We start from the raw sequence: 1572 nt of genomic DNA, 5'->3' as shown, positions 1-1572 counted from the left end.
ATGAAGTACAACCAAAGCACAACTTTTTCTGTCTGCCAGAATCCTTTCTTGTACTCCAGTGATGAGGAATGGAGCGTTTGGAGTACCATCATCAGGTGTGGGCTTGGAGAACCACCTCAATTGAAAAGTGTCTGAGGTAGTTTGAGCATTGAATGACTCAACTCAGCAGAAGACCAAAGATACTCTTATTATGAAGTGTATATTCGACTGTTTGAAAGCGTTTGCAGATTCCTAATAATGATTCCACAGTGGAAGCGGAGAAGGTCTGGTTTCCTTTTTGGACCTGTGACCCAAAACCTGATAGCAGTTTAGTAAATAAGTAACTGGGCGGAAGGGTGTTTGATTCATTGAGTGAACCTGCAGCTGGGAAATGTCTTAGTTAAGCTACCCAGTTTGGAGGACCTGGGCCCATGTTCCAAATCTGCTCTGTTCCATATAACAGACAGCGCTGGAGTTTGGTTTACTTTCTTCTGGTATTCTGATGCTATTTGGATATCCGAATTTGAAAAACCTGAACATGTTGTATTTGGTTTGATTATGGTTGTTAAAACTGAAACACTTTTGTTGTCATAGATAAAGAACTAGATAGGGGTAAAATAATTTCATGCAACCAGGCCTAGTGGTGCTGTGAGAAAATCTCAAACTGTAGGAACAGAAAGCAAGCTGTACATACCTTATAGCCTCCATAGGTTAACCCAGCATTCCTTTTTGCAAGGACGCATTTCATCCTCAAAAAGAAGGATCGCTCAATTTCATATTCTGTTCAGGAGTATAAATATCCAGATTTAGTCACGTGTTGTTGATACAAGACTTTGTTTATATTCTGTAGGAAAGTTTTCTTTTTATACTTTTACTCATATTATTTAGTGTTGGAATCAAGACCACATCAACCGAGATCAAGGAGTATTGAGACCTTTAGAAGCCGAGACAGGACCAGGACCTCATATGGTGTTGTCTCGGTCTCGCCCTCTTAAGATCTTGGCCTCTACAGTTCTCGGCCTTGACTCAGTCTCTAAAGGTCTATCCCTTTTATCTGCCTCTAAAGGTCTCTGCCTTGTCTCAGCCTCTAAAAGTCTCTGCCTCTAAAGGTCTCAGCCTTGACTCGGTCTCTAAAGGTCTATCCCTTTTATCAGACTCTAAAGGTCTCTGCCTTGTCTCAGCCTCTAAAAGTCTCTGCCTCTAAAGGTCTCGGCCTTGACTCGGTCTCTAAAGGTCTATCCCTTTTCTCTGCCTCTAAAGGTCTCTGCCTCTAAAGGTATCGGCCTCTAAGGGTCTCAGCCTTTTCTCAGCCTCTTAAGGTCTTGGCCTTGTCTTGGCTTCTAGAGGTCTCTGCCTTGTCTCGGCCTCTAAAGGTCAATCCCTTTTCTCGGCCTCTAAAGGTCTCTGCCTCTAAAGGTATCGGCCTCTAAGGGTCTCCGCCTTATCTCAGCCTCTTAAGGTCTTGGCCTTGTCTCGGCTTCTAGAGGTCTCTGCCTTGTCTTGGCCTCTAAAGGCCAATCCCTTTTCTCAGCCTCTAAAGGTCTCTGCCTCTAAAGGTATCAGCCTCTAAGGGTCTCAGCCTTATCTCAGCCT

At 43.8% G+C, this 1572-nt stretch overlaps 1 protein-coding gene across 3 annotated transcripts in view; it reads right to left on the bottom strand.

The window, feature by feature from the left end:
- LOC107100027 (single-minded homolog 2-like) overlaps positions 1 to 1572 on the bottom strand; it is a 19395-nt gene that overhangs the window by 5366 nt on the left and 12457 nt on the right. For all 3 annotated transcript variants that reach the window (XM_015398364.1, XM_015398365.1, XM_015398366.1), the window contains exon 5: positions 674 to 759. In XM_015398364.1, the coding sequence (XP_015253850.1) occupies positions 674 to 759 (86 nt within the window). The remainder of the gene's footprint in view (positions 1 to 673; positions 760 to 1572) is intronic.

The sequence above is a fragment of the Cyprinodon variegatus genome, unplaced genomic scaffold (genome assembly GCF_000732505.1).
Source record: "Cyprinodon variegatus isolate N-32 unplaced genomic scaffold, C_variegatus-1.0 Scaffold931, whole genome shotgun sequence".
Classification (NCBI taxonomy): Eukaryota; Metazoa; Chordata; class Actinopteri; order Cyprinodontiformes; family Cyprinodontidae; genus Cyprinodon; species Cyprinodon variegatus.
The sequence above is the reverse complement of the archived record's forward strand: the minus strand, read 5'-3'. Positions and strand labels throughout refer to the sequence as shown.